This window comes from Aphelocoma coerulescens, chromosome 5, assembly GCF_041296385.1.
Source record: "Aphelocoma coerulescens isolate FSJ_1873_10779 chromosome 5, UR_Acoe_1.0, whole genome shotgun sequence".
Taxonomy (NCBI): Eukaryota; Metazoa; Chordata; class Aves; order Passeriformes; family Corvidae; genus Aphelocoma; species Aphelocoma coerulescens.
Window position 1 is genome coordinate 22,603,479 of NC_091019.1, and position 14,658 is coordinate 22,618,136.

At 38.1% G+C, this 14,658-nt stretch overlaps 1 protein-coding gene across 6 annotated transcripts in view; it reads left to right on the forward strand.

Moving 5' to 3' along the window:
• PPP6R3 (protein phosphatase 6 regulatory subunit 3) overlaps positions 1-14,658 on the forward strand; it is a 54,340-nt gene that overhangs the window by 14,295 nt on the left and 25,387 nt on the right. For 4 of the 6 annotated variants that reach the window (XM_069017091.1, XM_069017096.1, XM_069017092.1 and 1 more), the window contains 9 exons: positions 5,248-5,375; positions 7,345-7,577; positions 8,520-8,706; positions 9,530-9,667; positions 10,191-10,256; positions 10,707-10,819; positions 11,293-11,406; positions 12,085-12,214; positions 13,310-13,462. In XM_069017091.1, the coding sequence (XP_068873192.1) occupies positions 5,364-5,375; positions 7,345-7,577; positions 8,520-8,706; positions 9,530-9,667; positions 10,191-10,256; positions 10,707-10,819; positions 11,293-11,406; positions 12,085-12,214; positions 13,310-13,462 (1,146 nt within the window). In that variant the 5' untranslated portion in view covers positions 5,248-5,363. The remainder of the gene's footprint in view (positions 1-5,247; positions 5,376-7,344; positions 7,578-8,519; positions 8,707-9,529; positions 9,668-10,190; positions 10,257-10,706; positions 10,820-11,292; positions 11,407-12,084; positions 12,215-13,309; positions 13,463-14,658) is intronic. The other 2 variants (XM_069017094.1, XM_069017093.1) reach the window with 1 other exon arrangement.

Below are 14,658 nucleotides of genomic sequence, written 5' to 3' on the forward strand. Positions count from 1 at the left end.
TGGCAATCAGGGGTGTTCAGACACGCTGTTGCAGATATTCTGTTTGTTTTACAGTGTTTTGCTTTTGTGCCAGGAAGTGTATCTGCTGCGCAACCTTTTTGAAACAGTTTCAAAGCAAATGTGTTCACGAACTGACATATAATAGGTATGAGTGATGTTTAGCACTGTAGATTATTAAACTGAAGTAATACTGTCTTCTGAAATTGATTTTTTTTTTGGCACTAAACTTCATGTTTCAATGCAAAAGTATTTGCTGGGTAGCTATGCGTTGTTTAGCTTGCGTTTTACATTATTTTAAATCATGCGCTTTTCTCAGTGCAAAGATACCTTCATTTTCATTTTGAAGATAATTGGGAGAATTCAGAATAGGAAAAATCTAACTGAATTCTGTGACCAGTGAATATTTTAAATTTGTAATTTGCTGTTGGCATGGAATTACTAGGCAATGATTCATCTTCTCTACTTGGGCAGGGGAGATTAGTGTCTAATTTGTAGTTATTGCAGGTAATTAAGATCTTTGTTAACACTTAGTAACCTGCGGTTTGAGATTGTGTAGGAATTGATGAGGATATACTTGTTGCTTGGTATAAAATTGCTCTTCTAAATTCACTGCAGACTGTAGATTTCACCAGATTTTTGTACTTCTGTTGAACAGCTATCACCTCTTGAATTTTGGGGGATCAATGTCTTGGAGTAAACTTTAACTGTTTTGGATTTATTTACATACTTCAGCATGTCAAAGCTATTGATTATTGGGGCACTCAGTGATAAGAGGGGGGTGTATATGCACATGGTGCATGTATGTGTAGATACATATATTATGTAAAAGATCATAGGATTACAGAATAGTTATGGTTGGAAGGAACCTCAGGAGATAATCTAGTTTACCCCCCTGCCAAGGCAGGGTCACCTAGAGCAGGTGGCACAGGAGCATACTCAGGTGGGGTTTGAATGTCTCCAGAGAGCGAGACTCCATGACCTTCCTGGGCAGCTTGTTCCAGCCTCTGCCTCCCTCATTGTAAAGTTCTTCCTCATGTTGAGGTGAAACTTACTGTCATTTAGTTTATGGCCATTGCTCCTTATTCTGTTGCTCGGCACCATGGAAAAGAGTCCAGCACCATCATCTGGACACCCAACTTAGATATTTGTATGCAAGAATGAGATGCCCTCTCAGTCTTCTCTGATGTAAAGAGGCCTAGCTCCCACAGTCTCTCCTCATAAGAGATGCTCCAGACCCTAAATCCATCTTTGTGGCCTCTGCTAGACCCTCTCCAGTAGCTCCTTGTCTTTCTTGAACCATGGAGACCAGATTGAGTACAGCACTCCAGATGTGGCCTCCCTAGGGCTGAGTAGAGGGGCAGGATCACCTCACTCGACCTGCTGGCCACACTCTTCCTGACGCACCCGAGGATACCATTGTCCCTCCAGGCCACAAGGGCACACTGCTGACTCATCCACAAATGTGTTTTTGTAGTTCTGATCTAGATAGGAGTGCAGCCAGCATTCATAAATAAGGAAGACTAGGTTGATAAATACGGGTAAAAGTGATTTCACTTCAGTTCTTACGTATTCTGTAACAATAGCAGGCTCCTCCTCATGTTTGATGGGCGTGTGAGAGTCCCTGCTTAATAACTTGACTCAGTAGGAGGTGGCATGTTGTTAAAGAGTGTGTTGGGAGATCACTGTCTTCACACAGTTTTCTGGTGTGTTTTTCTCCCAGTCAAGAAAAGACTGCCACATAGGATCTCCTGCATTTCTCTCAAGAGGGTGTAGTTACCCTCTGAAAGTGTAGTGGTAGTTAGTAGAGGAGCATGTGTGCTGTAAATCAGTATAGTGTCTGGGAAGAATCCTGTCATGATATCAGGAGACCACTGTGGTGGCAGTGTATGTGGCCAAGTATGGCCATACTGGGAGTTGAGGAGGTTATGGCCTGAGAGATGCCCTCATGGGGGAGGAGGCAGCTTAGGTAGACTGAGGGCCCCTTTTCAGGGGTCACTCGCCTGTTCCTGCCATTCCTTGGGCACAGGGACTGCCTTCTGCCTTCCCTTGTGCCCAAGCTTCAGCCTGCTCTTCATCCTTGGGTCAGAGATCCTTGGTAACCTCCCACTCTGCAGCCCCCTGTGCCTAGCAGTGGCTAAGAGAGGGTGAAGCATCCAGAAATCCTGCTGTGAGGAAAGAAGTGCAGCCAGCCTGCTTGAGATCTCCCAGCCTTCCGTGAAGGAATTGTTGGTTGGTTTTGTTTCCTTTACAGTATCTCTTCTAGTTTGTTATGCCTGGGGACTAGGAAGGAATGTGCATGGTATTAGAAGTATGTATTAAATTGTTGAGTAGAGGTGTTTCTATTTTCTGATCTACTTAATTCCTATTAATTTCAAACCATCTATTCGCTCCTTTCTCCACAAAGTTTCTTTGAAACTTCACTAGCTTATTGTAACGAAGTAATGAAGTATTTCTTTTCCCCTAGGTCTCACATTTGTGACATAACAGGCTGTTCTGGCACTGAAGAAACAGCTACATGCTATTTTGTATTCACTTGAGACTTGTGTTCTATGTCAAATTGATCTTATATTTTGTTCAAGAAATGTAGCAGCTGTGCGATGAAAATTGTCCTTTATTACTGCTTTTATTTTTTTGATTGCTGGCTGTAATGTAAAGTACTGTAATTAAATTGAGGGGCTTTGAACAGCAATTTACATCTTTCTAGCTAGTAGTACTCAATGAACCTCACTGCTTTGATTGAAAATAAATCTCTTTCAAATAGGTTGGGACAGGCAGTTGTAGACCGCAAGTTTACAATGGGCGATGCTCTGATGAGTACAACAGGCAGTGTGAAAAGTAGCAGCTAGAGAGAGTGTCTTCTGTCATTTGGGTCGCTGGTAATTCTCTTTAGCTCTAAATTTTTTTCAGACACGCATTAATGCTTAGTTTTGTTTTGAACAGATGGTCCACTTTCAGTGTCAAAGTAAGCCCTTTGTAAATGTTAGTGCAGTGTCTTATTACAGTCCATTGATTGGAGAAAGGGGAACCCCCCGCCCCAAACTGGAATCTAACTAAAACATACGTAGATAGTAACTAGTTGAGGTTATGTGAAGCTGGCAGAAGAGCATGCTTGGCATTTGAAATAAATTTCTTAATGTGTTTAAAGGTCTTAGAAGATAATTTACCAAGAGTTTTCATGATAAACACTTAATAATTTATCTTCAACATTAATTTGTCCTTCCTTAAACTTACCTCCCTACTTGGTTTTTAGGAGGCAGGGGATTCTCTGCATTGGAAATGATTTTGTCATTAAGAAATGCAAGACTATCTTAAAATCCAGGACTCCTTTGGTGGTTGCTCTCCTTACATCCAACAACTAGGTTGGCTTTTGCTAGCTGCTACACCGAATTTGTAAATCCTGTTTTGCTGAAGTAGGCTGCATCACTTATGATGTGTTTCAGTCATGGAAACTGTTGGTGCAAAAGTAACTGGTTTTCTTTTCCATCTGTGTACTTGAACCCTATAGTAAGAAAATGCAATGGCACACAAAGAAAAGTGACAGATTCTGAGTTTGATTTTTTTTTTTATAACGCAATAATTGTTACAACTCTATATGTAGCATTTCCCACAATTTCACATATTACAGAATCTTCAGCTTGACACTGATACACTTAAAGTTTCTCTTGCTTGAAAAGTGAAAATGGGCATTGCAGTAAAATCTGTGAAGTTCCTACCAGAAGCTCTGTGTATATGCCTTTGACATCTGTGTAGCTGTCGGGTAAAAGAGCCTTCAGCTGGCTACTGGAACCCTTCTAGTTTTCTTTTCCATCTACACTAGTCTAGACACCGAGTTCTTCTTTACACCGAGTTCCTCCAACTCGGTGTAAAACACCCTTCTCATGTTCGTTTAACCTAAGTATGATGCTTAAAAGTTCCAACTCAAAGGAGCAGCTTACTTCAGTTTTCTAACTTACTGAAAAGATTTCTGGATGCCTTAAAGACGTGTTACTCTATTTTGTAAAAGGTTTGGTATAGGAGATGTCCAAAATTAAACCATGTGCTTCTCTGACTGGACTGGAATTCCCCTCTTAGTCTGATAGCTTGAAAACAGGAATGTGTCTGTTCAGGAAAGATGTGTGACAGCTACTATCACTTGAAGCTACAGAGAGACTTCGTGATACAACTGTTACCGACTTTTTTTGATGGAAATGCCACTTAAGCACTTGACCTCCAGAAAGAACCACTGATTAGTTACTGTTAAAAATACTTGTGTGGTTTTCTTTCCCTGTAACAGACAGAAGATTTAATTTTCCTTCTTGGTCTGAAAGGATTGTTTCTAAGCTTTATTTCTTTCATTTAGCAGCTAATAAAAGAATTTCAGTTACCTGTATGCCAGCACTTGAAAGCAGGCTTTCTTTGCTTTGTTGAACTGCTTTTTTCTTTTCAGATTTAAGTCAAGTGTTTATTACATGGAATGCTATTCAGCATTCATTCAGAGAAGAATCTGTTAACAATATTAATTAAGAAAACAAAGCGATATTTTTTCTGGGTATTGGGTATTGCTCAAGATCTTGAATTGTCATAAGCTGTGCCATCAGCAAGTTGATGTAAACTTTCATAAGTACTGTTTAATGACCTGGATGTTAACCTTGCTTACTGGGAACTTTCAGAGATTATAGAAGACTAACATGTTACAAAAGACAGTCAAATACATGCAGCATCTTTACCATCTTTAACACATTTTGTCTTTACACATGTGAGAATTTTTAACATTATCCTGGATTATTTTGCTTCTTGTAGCTTCTAGTCTTGAGCATGTCTTATATTTGGAAGTCTTTTGTATCTTGCATTGAGTCCAGGTGTCTTTTTCTGCTCTTTTGAAAGTGAAGTAGCGCTCGGAGTAATACAACCCATTTGACCCATTGAGTTTTTTGTAAATTTGCAGGTACTGAAATTTTGGAAGGAGCACACATACGAGTTTTGGACAGAAGGCCTTATGCCAACTCTATTAATGGGACTGAAATTTGAAAAAGCATGATGATGATTCAGGATTTCAGAATTAGTAGATTTTGGGAGGGAGGGTAGAACAGTAGGCTCTGAGAAAAATAGCAGTAACATGTTTTGATTTTAAGACTTCCAATCGAAACTATGCTAGGCTGATTCTAGATTATTGTTAGTTATAACGCCTAAGAAAATTCTCTTCTCTTCAGGGTTCCTGGACTTTCCCTTTGGCACAGTTTATGTTGTTTATTTTTCCTTATTTCAAAGGACCTGGGCTCCTGTTGAGAAGTGATGGAATAATCTGTGGCCGGCACCTGACATGTTGAGGGAGCAGCCCCTAAAAGAGCTTGCCTGGGAGACAGATTGTGAAATAACGCAGTAACATGTTTGCAGTAGTACGCCTCTTTTTTTGTTATTGCTCTTTTCCATTGTTGAATTTCTCTTGGAATAACTAACTGAGAAATACTGAAATGAGCATTAATTACTACAGAGGTATTTACATCTGGAATTAGCATTGATAGTGGTTACTTACAAGAATGGTACTTTCACCAATTGGGGTAAGGGGGAGGGATTTGATCAACTTTCTAGAGGTTTAAAAATCCCAATCAAAAACTCTCCTCTGACTTCAGTAATGCACTAGTTTCACTTCCTCACAGTAAGTTTCTGTGTAGCTAGTGTTTTTCATAACAGTGTAAATTGATTTAAGCTGATCTGTGAGATCAGGTGTGTTAAACCCTGCTTCTAAGTTTACTAATACTTTTAGTCCAAAATAATTTTTTTCTGCCTCCTAATCATTTAATACTTGCATGGGATGTTAGATAAGCACCAGTACTGCAATTGAATAAATCTGTACATTGCCTGATTGATTTTGTTTGAATCCCCTATCTTTAAACAGAAAGCTATGTAATCTAGGGCCAGTTATGTATGTTACAACTTCTGAAAAAAGGTTAAGCAGAGTCAGGAGATATCACGTGATCAGTATGTAGTGCTTAAAGCAACAATTAAAACCCTAAAAGCAATTAAAATGTCTCTATAGTGAATATACCAAGCTTTACAATATTTATGCTGAATACTGAAAGTCATGCTAATGGAAAGACTGTGCACGTAAAAGTTTTGCTAGATCCCTGAGGTTGTTTCTGTTTCCAAACTGCTCAAGTACTAAATTTGACACAATGCTGTTCAAAGTAGCTGTAAAGGAAGTGCTTAAATGCTGCCTCTTAGTTGCAAAAGAATTGGATATTTCTATTCTAATTTTTATGGGATGTTTTGAGTGTGACAACAGCATTGTTGGATTATTGCCTTTAAGCTTGCTCCTGTATACAGCCTACAGTTTACAGAATTGTCCTTGCTAAAATAATTCACTGAAATTCTCTGCCTTAATTACCTGTCCTCACAGCTGATGTTCCTAATGCACAGCGGTAACTAATACATTGAATTAGTCTTTCACATTTGGTAAACATTTCCTAAAGGAGCAAAAGGAGTGTTTCTTCATTTTAAGAGTGCTGCTCAAAACTACTGCTTTCACTTGTAAGGAGAGGAAGGTTTTTCTTACTGTGTTCTAGTATCTGTGGTATCTCTCTTCAGTCCACTTAAAATCTGCATTCATTCAAGCCCAGTTAATACTGTGTCAGAGGTCAAATGTCATGTAAAAGCCCTGTTTTCAGGGCTGGAGGGAAATGAAGTGAGTGTATTGAGCTTAGTGAGAGGTGAAAGCAATAATTTATTGGATATATTGTAGACTGAAATACTCTTTTCTGATAGCACAGTTGTCTCAATAGCAACTGTTCACAAGGTGTCTTAGAGAAACAGAATTAATATAGAGGTGCCAAAGCATTTTATAGGAAAAGGTGAAGTTGTTCGTTCTTACACATCTGTTACAGCCTCTTAGAGTATTTCAGTGGTTGGGGCCACTGCCCTTGACATACTTGTGTAACACATCTTGTCCTTTGATGTTCCTCCTCTGTCAGGTTTGTGGAGGCAGGTACAATCAGCATAGTGTTGAAATTAGCTCCTGCACTCTAAAGTGTGCTGCCTGCAAACTAAAATTCTTTTAATTCCTCTACCTTTATAGGTGTTTTCTTCCATGGTGGGGGTGGTACTTCAGTGCAGTTATGCTCTGTCCATTTCATCTTCCCCCAGCTCTATTAATTGCTGAGCAAATTGTTCTGAATCTCTGACTCAATGCATAGATTAAAAACAAGGAATGGGAAAAGGAAATTTAGTAAATTGAAAACCAAAGTTTATACTGTTTTCTTTAATGCAAATTAGCATGTTCCTTTCATGTAAGTAAAACCCTGCCTAACTTTCATCTTTGGATGTTAGAGTAATGGCTACTGCTAATATACTGCTGTTTTTCTTACACAGACCAGCATGTTTTGGAAATTTGATCTCCATTCGTCATCGCACATAGATACACTTCTGGAGAGAGAAGATGTAACGCTGAAGGAATTGATGGATGAAGAGGATGTTCTACAGGAGTGCAAGGCTCAGAATCGCAAACTTATAGAGTTTCTGCTGAAGTCAGAATGTTTGGAAGACTTAGTTTCATTTATTATTGAAGAGCCACCTCAAGACATGGATGAAAAAATTCGATATAAGTAGGAAAACTTTTGGGGTTGGGAAAGATTCGGAAGGTGGAAAGAGGACTAACTTAATCTGATAGTTAGTTTGATAGTGTGAATCCCTTTGTGCTGGTGTCTAGTACAATGTTGGTGTGTTTTAGATTAAGTCTGTTTTCAAGAGGCTTCATGGAACTTTTAAATAAATAATTCTAATACATGCATAGTTTTCAAATGGAAGCTTCTTACCCACAAATGCTTCCAAAACCAGTTCATGTCCAAAGGACAAAAACCCTTTTTGGGTAGTATAGCTCCATGGTTAACTTTGTTTTGTTGACTTGTAAGATGTTTTAAAGATGCCTTTTAGAAGATTTGTGGTACTCCTTGAAAGAATGTCCTTAGGGTCTAAATGCTGATGTTTTTCCTTCTGGGATATGGCCATGATTTCTGGCTTGCTGAGGAAGTTCGAACTCAGAATTTGTGTAGCAATTTGTATAAAAGTACTTCTACTGCTTTTGGCCTACTTTAGTGTTGTCCATACAGAAAGCTGCTTTTTTTCTTAAAACAGTGTGTTAAAATAATGTGAAATAAGCTACACTCTTAGTTGCTGAACTTCACCATTTCTGGTAAACCAAGCCTCCTGTAAATGTTTCTAGTAGAGTTGAAAATTAAAGCAAATAAGAGGTCAGTACTTGAACAGATGGATATAACAATAGATCCTAAAATACATACTTGCTCTTTCCTTTCTCAACTTCCCTACTGGTATTCTGTTGCTACTGAAGATCGAAGTAGTCCACTTCTTAAATGAAAACAGCTTATAGGCTGATTGTGCAGTTTTATTACTTTGTGTTAGTTTGCTTGTTTACTGTAGGCCAACCTTGCTTGAAAATTTGGTCAGATGCCTTACCAGGTTCTGAATTCAGAGCTGGAAGTATGAGAACTCTGAAGTATGAATGATGGATAATTTTTTCTTTTCCCCAGATACCCAAACATATCATGTGAGCTGCTTACATCAGATGTCTCACAGATCAATGATAGGTTGGGAGAAGAGGAATCCTTACTCCTGAAACTGTACAGCTTCCTCTTAAATGAATCTCCTCTAAACCCTCTACTGGCCAGTTTCTTCAGCAAGGTGTTAAGTATTCTTATCAGCAGAAAACCGGAACAGGTAACTATTTGCAAACTCACCATTTTAAGAAGTGCTCTGATAAAGTTGTAGTACTCAGCAATTCTGCTTTAAGACTACACGGTTGAGGGATAGCAGCAGAGTCAAACGAGAGCATTCAGTTTCCATGCTAGCTGAAGACACCTTTTCGTTATGCACAGGATTAAAAAACACACTTGGATGAGTAAGATATATTTGATTCAGATTTGCTTAAGCTTTTGATTGTTTATGCAGTCAGTGTTTTGGCTTAGCTTAGCTCAGTGTTTCATATGCTGGTATTTGCATTTATGCCTGTTAGAAGCAAACATAAATGACTTGAATCAGTGATGGTGAGTCTGACTTGGTGTGAAGAATTATTTAGAACAAAGCTAGAAACATTTGGAGTCCTTGCTCAGAAATGCTCTTGTACTCAGTGCGTGTGGCCCAATATTGCAAGTAGCTGCAAAGATTTGACTCTCAAACCTGAGATACTGTTTTTATTATGTTAAGAATTTTGCTGTGTTGAGCTTTGCTCTCCAAGCTGAGACTAATTCTTATCAAAAAGAAAACCTGACTGTGTTGGATTATAAGTAGGTTATGGTCAACAAGGTGGGTTTGAGAGGAGGCTCAGGACATACTGCATGTAGTATGGATCTGCCCTGTGCCACTTTTGCTGTTCTCTGCCTGTGTATTATTTTGTCTTGTACTGCAGGCTTTAAGTGGCAGAAGTGTTTAAGAAATTCTCATCTGTTGTCCCAGTTTGGTAGAAGAGTGAAATTAAAAGTGATTGATGTAATTTGTCATGTAAAATACATGAAGCAAGTATAAGCTTACTTTTAATTTTCAGATTGTGGATTTTTTAAAGAGGAAGCATGATTTTGTAGACCTCATTATTAAGCACATAGGGACCTCTGCTATAATGGACTTGTTGCTCAGGCTACTGACTTGCATAGAACCTCCACAGCCCCGGCAAGAAGTGCTAAATGTAAGTAAAATGTCTTAGAATTTTTGTCTGACATGTGTGAACTCTAAGCTGGCTTAACTTCTGCTGGCTTTACTAAGTTTATTTCTTAAATATGCTGAAATTAGATGTATGGGGGTTTGTGGGGTTTTTTGTTTGTTTTGCGTTTTTTTTTCTGAGCTGCCAGTACTTTACCAGTGAAGCCCCTGTGCTTCTGGGGACAACTTAGAACCCAAGTGGCTAGTCTCTTCCCTGATCTTTAATACCTAACTTATACCTGACAGATGCAATTTTAAAATTGTTTTGCACCTTACCAAACACACTTTTGTCATCAAAGTTTGCTGAAATTAACCTAAGGCTTTCTTTTTTTACTATGGCTCAGAAACAATACTTTTGCTTTTTTTCTGAAGTATTGTTAATCCTTATTTAGAAGTATTGACAGTATGACTTGTGGCAGTTGTCAAAAGGCTACTTTCAATTTTGTGAATTCATTTAATTCATTCACTTGGGAAAAATTCTTAGATAACATCCACAAACATTTTTACAGTGGCTAAATGAGGAGAGAATTATCCAGCGGCTTGTGGAAATTGTACACCCGTCTCAAGATGAAGATGTAAGTATTGGTGTGACACTCTCCTGGGTCTGTCTGTTCATCTGTACAACATGGTCTTAGAACTTCTAGTTTTACTGTTTTCTGCTTGCTTTTTTTCAGTAAGCTCATTTCAGTATTTAAGTGTGGTTATTTGAGGGAGGATATATGTGGTTTTGTTCACCTCCCTGCCCCCTTTTTGAAATCCATAAGAAGCCTTAGGCATACTTGGAGTTGTTTGAAGATTCAGCTCTCATATTTTGTCACCTTAATGTTGGAAATAGATTCTTGCCTTGTGCTTCAAGGGTTTTTTTGTTTTGTTAAGGGTTAGTTATAGCATAAAGCTACTGCCTGAATGTTTTTTGGGTATGAGAGCTCTTGTCCATGTTGAAGATTTCACCTTTTTTTAACTGAAGAATTAGAGTTCAGCATGCTATTACTCTTGTAGTGAAAAGTACTGTTTTTCTGTTTCAGAGGCATTCAAATGCATCACAGTCACTCTGTGAAATTATTCGTCTAAGCAGAGATCAGATGTTACAAGTACAGAACAGCTCAGAACCAGATCCACTGCTTGCAAGTTTAGAGAAGTAAGTTGGTTTGAATTTTTGATTTTATTCTCACTTCATAAGAAACTAGTTTTTAACTTTTGACCTTGAAAACCTTCAGAAGTGGCAAGCTCTGCTTTTCAGGTGAATTTTCTTGACTACCATCTTTTGTTTGTGTAATGAAAAATAACTTGGCAAGTAAGCAGAGCACACCTGGAGGATTTTCTAGTGGGGAATGTGGGAGAGGAGTTGTCTCATTAAAGTATTTCCTGTGCTGCCAATTGAGTGGGATCTTACATGTGGAGGTCAGCTTGATACTGTGCAGGCTAAATATGGGAGACTTCGGCTTTGTTCTCTTACTGGTTTTAAGTTAATCTAAGTGTATGTTTCTGCCAGAGAAGATTTCTCGTGTATTCCCTTCTCCTTTTTTTTTTTATGTGGGCAAATAGTAGTTACTTCTGCTAACAGCTGTATCTTGAAGTGGTGTCATCTGGTGCAAATCCTTTCCTTTTCAGACAAGAAATCATAGAGCAGCTTCTGTCTAATATTTTTCATAAAGAAAAAAATGAATCTGCGATAGTCAGTGCAATCCAAATCCTGTTGACCTTACTTGAGACAAGACGACAGACGTAAGTGTTGTTATTTCACTTGGTTTATGCCTGCTGTAGCAAATGCCTTCCTTGTACTTGTGACCAAACCATTTCTGTGACCTGTTGTAACTGAAGGAGTTAAAATGCAAATCAAGTGATTGTGGTTGGCATTACTACACTTTCACCAAATGACTCGTCTTTCTGCAGCTATTTCTAGAAGCTAGTGTAAGTACCAATTGACAGATCAGACTAGCTAGGTTTCATCAGTTTTGTTCCTGGATACAAGGAATAGAGTAAATATGTATAGTGCAGTGACTGAATATTGACTTCCAGAAAGTTATTTGTAATGTTATTGCAACTTCATTTGGAGAAACTGCTGAGCAGATCTCTCTGGTACATTCAACTTACATTGCTTGGAATACACAAATGAAGCTCTTTATCTGCTTCAATAAAGCAAATCAAAATGTAATTTTTATTCTCAAAACTCTTTTGGGGATTTCAAGCACAATAAACATAGAAATGCTAGGGCTAATGTTTGGGGAAATCTCCTGTTCAACCATTATGTAACACTTAATTTTTATGTACGTGTAACCCTGTGGTTTTGCATTTTTTGCCTCTTCATTATTTTTGCATCCTTTCAGAACTGTTACATCCCTCAGAGGTGTTTTACAACTAGTTTTGATACTGATTATCAGATTTTGCTTATGTGTGTTTTAGATTTGAAGGCCATATAGAGATCTGTCCTCCAGGCATGAGCAATTCCACATACTCTGTCAACAAAAGTGTTTTAGAAGCCATAAAAGCTCGACTTTCATCCTTCCATGAGCTCCTACTTGAGCCTCCAAAAGTAAGTGAAATCTTGCGTTACCAAATTAATTGAAGCGACACTCACCATGTGTCTGCTTTAAGTAGACTATAATAACAACCAAAACCCAGTCTGACAGCTTTCAGGCCAAGTGCCCAGGCTACTTCCTAGCCTGTTGTGAGCTTTGGCTCAGGCAAACAGTAATAATGAACAGCAGTGTTTTGTGCTTTTCCAGCACAAACTTTGTTTAATTAGCAAAATGACCTTGAAGCAATTACTTTTTTCTGAAAGCAACGAAAAGAGACTTGCTGTATATTCTCAAGAGAGGTCCTATTTTCTGCTTGGAAATCCTATCTGGATAGGAAACACAGACTATAGATGCTGCTGGTGTTTGGAACTTCGGAATGGCCCACATTAGGCTTGTGCAATTCTCTTGACTTTCTGGGACCAAGTGGACCAGCTCCATGACACATCCCTGTGCTCTAGGCATGTTAAATTCCTTTGGCTTTTTAAGTGATTCAAGCAACTTAACTATGTCATGTTCTTGCAAAAGTTAAAAAATGTATAAATAGGGAGTTTACCTGTGATCCATTTGTATTTTCTACTCACATTTATTTTCATTGGCAGAATTTCAGCTGGAGCACTCCACCCTCAACTGGGTGCTGCAGATTTTAATAGAGAAATGAAAATGAAATTGTTTTAAAGTATACATAGTCATGGTTGCTGAGGCATTATAATATATTTAGAATGTCCGCCTAGCTGTTCTCTGTATATTTTAGTAATGCAGAATATAGCTGGATTAATGAGTGAGAAGAATTTCTTAGGAACTATCTCCTAATTCCTTTCAAAGTTGAGTAGACTTCATCTACTTTGAGATCCTGTCTATAGTTAGCAATCGTTTACAAAGTTCTTGCTTTCATGTGACTGATTTTAGTGCTTCCTGTCTATGGAATTAAGATAAGCTACACTATTTTGAATTAAAAATAGGGGTTTTTTGCAGGATGGAGGTAAGAGTTGCTCAAGGACTAAATGTGTCTATTTTTAAGCACTACTCAGTCATTGTATATAGTAATGATGAACTGATTTTTTTAAAAGATATTTTAATGGGTGTATGTATTAAATTTTTTTCTTTTTCAGAAAAGCGTCATGAAGACAACCTGGGGTGTACTGGATCCACCTGTGGGAAACACACGTTTAAATGTGATTAGATTAATATCTAGCCTTTTACAGACAAATACAAGCAGTGTGAATCAGGAGCTTATAGAGCTTAACAGCATAGGAGTAATACTGGTAAGAACTTAATGCTGTCTTCTTTATTTTTATGGATTGCTATTACGATCTTGTCTGCTTTTTCTGACACTGCAGGTAGTTTTCCAGCCTAACTTCTCAGCACCTTTGTACTGTGATGTCTATTGCTTGGTTTAAGAAGTTTTAAGATTGGATTTTACTGTTAATCAGTCTGAAGTCAGCATTTTCCTCTGACCACTTGAATGGTTCTTATTTGCTGCACTTTCATAAATACGTGGTTTTCTTAATAAGCTTGTTTTCAACTGGATGTTCTCAAGTTTTCAGCCCTGTTCAAGGCTTCATTGCTATTTTCAGGTTTTTTCCTAAGTTGATCCCTCAAAGCCCTTTTTCCTCACTTAATATATGGCCTACAAAATGGTATCTCAGCCATGTCCTGTAAAGGAGCAGTTATTCTTGTTAGCTTGTACTCCTTCAAATTTCAAAGCATGGAGGTGTACAGCAAACTCAGTTACCTGACTCTGTGCTAATGTGAATATGTACTTTGAGTACTTCCTACCTCATACTTCCACTTTAGCAGATGTATTCTTTGTGTTCAGGTTCACCCAAGAAATCCAAATACTGGTTGATTAAAAGATAGCTAGCAAATCATGTAGAACTTCAGCTAGTTTGTGAATAACAATATGTAAACTTCTGAGTTGGCAGTTGCAAGCTTAAAGTGTAAATACCTTTTCTTTCCTGATTTTAGTCCAAAACCCCTTTTTCCTGTGACTGATTAATACAGTGTGATTGAAATGTTTTCATCTCAAATTTTCTTGCCAATTGGGTTTGCAGACAGGTACTAACTTTTATACAAATAGCTGACTTCACTGTAGCTGATGTTTTTCCTAGATCCATTGTCTAAGGGAGCATACACACTATGAATACTTGCATGTTCTTGTAAATAGATTATTTTGTAAACTAAGTTCAGTGAGGTTTGAACACACTTTTCTGTTGCAGGTTTTACATAAGGAAAAAAGTGATTGTAGCCATAGAAGCCTTGGTGCTTCCTCCTGTTTGCTGAAACAGCACATGTTTTACTTTGCAGACTTGACTTAGGAAAACTTACGGGATAATGCCATTAGTTTAGGAGGACTGAAGGTAGATTGAAGACCTTTAGCTGTACTTTGAGACTAAAGTTGTTCAATGCTGTTCCAATCACTGCACATCTTTCCAGAACTCATTACATTTTGCCAGTGACA